Consider the following 1,084-nt stretch of genomic DNA (forward strand, 5'->3'; position numbering starts at 1 on the left):
GTTCAACAGGTGTTTTATACTATCAAGCTTATAAAAGAGAATTAATTAAATATATGTATACATATATATATTTATTATTATTATTAATATTATTTTTCTTTAATTTCTGTATGCATGTGTACGGATATATGCTTATATACATAGATGCGTATGTATATATGAATATCCTAGTTGTATAAGTATGTATGTGTGTACTGTAGTGTGTGTGTGTGACACTTTGCGCCAGCTTAAGCTTATATTTGGCTTTCAAGCCACACAACAAGACAGACCGTTACGTTTAGACTAACTCTCTCTTGCACTAGCGCTCTCTTTTTTCACTCCTCTTCGCTTTACACACTTTACGGCGCTGCGCAAGCGCTTTTTAACTTTAAGTTCTGCAGTTAGTAAATRTTAGTTATTTACTTTGTGTTAAATTTTTCGCAAAATTTTTCTTGCCTTCTGCTTTTTTCTTTTTAACTTGCGCGCTTTGTTCCTATTTTCCTTATTTTTTTGCATTATCAATCAATGATGCCATATACATATATATTATATATATAAGTTAGGTATGTAAATGTATATGCATATATGTATATATATATATATATAACTTTCGAACCAACAATTTACATCTACATATATGTATGTATGTATGTWACTCAGGCAACAATTTCCATGATGTCTCGGCTGTTTATTCTTCTCTTCGTTTTCCGCTAGCAGCAACAACATGATCGGGCAATTCCTTCGAGCACACATACACACACACAGAGAAGCGTTGCCATATGTGGTAGTAGTAGTAAAGCGGCCACTTGCGCGCCATATTATGTGGCGCTACACCTTATATAACTAACGCCATATCCTTTTTACTGGGCAAATGCACCTTCTTGCCCTGCCACAGTGAGTTGTGAATCGTAAATGCATCGATGGTGACCGTTAGATGTTTTGTATGGACTTGTGAAAAGCATTTGCCGCCTGAGTTGTATCTGTAAAAAAAAAAAAAACAAAAAAAAAAATTAATTATTTGTGCTCACATTAGGGTGGATAAAAAAAAAATTCCGAATTTTTAATAAATGAAAATTATTTATGATCACAATAGAGTGGATCAAAA

At 33.0% G+C, this 1,084-nt stretch overlaps 1 protein-coding gene across 1 annotated transcript in view; it reads right to left on the reverse strand.

Moving 5' to 3' along the window:
* Positions 1-557: 557 nt before the first annotated feature.
* Positions 558-1,084, reverse strand: part of LOC108968267 (patronin) — a gene marked incomplete in the record, with an annotated part of 39,964 nt that continues 39,437 nt past the window's right edge. Inside the window, 1 exon segment of the mRNA XM_018932186.1 lies at positions 558-959. Coding sequence (XP_018787731.1) covers positions 815-959 — 145 coding nt within the window.

Source organism: Bactrocera latifrons, unplaced genomic scaffold, assembly GCF_001853355.1.
Source record: "Bactrocera latifrons isolate USDA-ARS-PBARC rearing strain unplaced genomic scaffold, ASM185335v1 scaffold_207, whole genome shotgun sequence".
NCBI lineage: Eukaryota > Metazoa > Arthropoda > Insecta > Diptera > Tephritidae > Bactrocera > Bactrocera latifrons.